Source organism: Geospiza fortis, unplaced genomic scaffold (assembly GCF_000277835.1).
Source record: "Geospiza fortis unplaced genomic scaffold, GeoFor_1.0 scaffold644, whole genome shotgun sequence".
In the NCBI taxonomy this organism is placed as follows: Eukaryota; Metazoa; Chordata; class Aves; order Passeriformes; family Thraupidae; genus Geospiza; species Geospiza fortis.
The window spans coordinates 1-1498 of record NW_005057227.1 but is presented as its reverse complement, the minus strand read 5'-3'; the positions used below and the strand labels follow the sequence as shown (position 1 = coordinate 1498).

The 1498-nt window shown below is 44.3% G+C and overlaps 1 protein-coding gene across 1 annotated transcript in view; it reads left to right on the top strand.

The window, feature by feature from the left end:
• LOC115949381 (protocadherin gamma-A10-like) overlaps positions 1–273 on the top strand; it is a gene marked incomplete at both ends in the record, with an annotated part of 1376 nt that extends 1103 nt beyond the window's left edge. The window contains one exon of the mRNA XM_031065906.1: positions 13–273. Within this exon, the coding sequence (XP_030921766.1) occupies positions 13–273 (261 nt within the window). The remainder of the gene's footprint in view (positions 1–12) is intronic.
• Positions 274–1498: the final 1225 nt, after the last annotated feature.

The following is a 1498-nucleotide window of genomic DNA, read 5'->3' as shown; positions in this document are numbered from 1 at the left end:
TGCCACCGCCAGCACCTGCTGCCGCCCGACAGCGGCGCCTTGCGCGGCGTGCCCGTCTCGCACTTCGTGGGCATCGACGGCGTGCGCGCCTTCCTGCACTCCTACTCGCACGACGTGTCGCTCACGGCCGACTCGCGCAAGAGCCACCTGCGCTTCTCGGCCGCCAGCTGCTGCGACACCCTCCCGGCCCGGCCGCCGCCCGACGAGCCCGCGCCGCTCCTCGGGACAGAAGAACCTGCCAGCGGCCCACCTGCGGATCCCGCTGCTGTCCCTGTGAGTTCCCCTACCAATTTTTCTCCTCTTTTCTTTCTTCTATTGCTTCTCCTCTCTTTTCCGGTGCTTTCTGTGTCCTTCAGAGTGATGTTTGCTGACAAGGAAGACAAAGTATTTTTTAGGGACGTGCTGATTGCATGGCTTCTTGGTACACCATGGTAGACGTGGGGTCAGGTCTTGGCTTTCCAGTTTTGAGGGATGCATGATAAGGGAGACTTCTCCTCTCTGGAGAGTGTTTTTTAAATGTTGTTTCTGTATCATATGATCCTCACTGCCTCAGTATCTCTTGACGGACAGGTAGTGTTGCTCCTCCTTCCTGCTTCTTCGCTGATATGTATTTGGCAGACAAATATTTCTTCCCTCTTAGTACAGAGCTGTACAGATACGTGGTTGAAGGCTATAGGTTAACCTGGTGCATGTTGAAGGGAAACCTTCTGAATATCTGGTATTTTGATGGAAACTGCTTTCAAAGTACCAAGGTCGTGACACAACATGCATGATTTTAGAGGCAGGAGATACAAATAGTGTGTTCTGTGTGTGAAAGACCTGAAGAGATAAGATATCATAAGATAAGTTTTGAATGTTGATCTGTAGTATAATGTAATGCAATTTTCTTCTTCCCAAATATGTGTGGCTTAACAGATATTACTGAAGTTCTAATGAGAACAGGCTTGTTTACAGGTTATTGTAATATATTTATTGTATTGTAATATATTTAATGTATAGCAAATATATTTAATTAATAGCGTTATATATTGTAACCTGAAATGTCACAATGGGAGTTTTGTTATAAGGAAATTTATTCCAATCCCCACTTTTAATACCTAGATTATGTATTTTCTCCAAGAGCCCTGATCTAGATTAGTTTGATCCCTACATTTCTGCAGATGCTATCTTCTTGTCTTGTTCTTTGTACTGATCTTAAATGGGCCTTTGTATCTTGTAGTATCTGATCACATCTCTTACAGTTGCCTGGCTGTCCCATACATGCCTTTTATTTTTACAACCCGACAGGGAAAGACATTCATAGATGTATTTCCTTAAATTTTTAATGGGAGAAATTGTCTTATTTCTCACTTGCACATGTTAAGAAGTTAAATATTAGCCATGGTAAGTTGTCTCTGCAACTTTTCTTGCAGTGAAGTACCTCTGCTAATGGTAAAGATCAGAGAGAACCAAAGAATCTGTAACGAGTTTGAGGAGACTCTTGCAGGTGCAGTGTGTG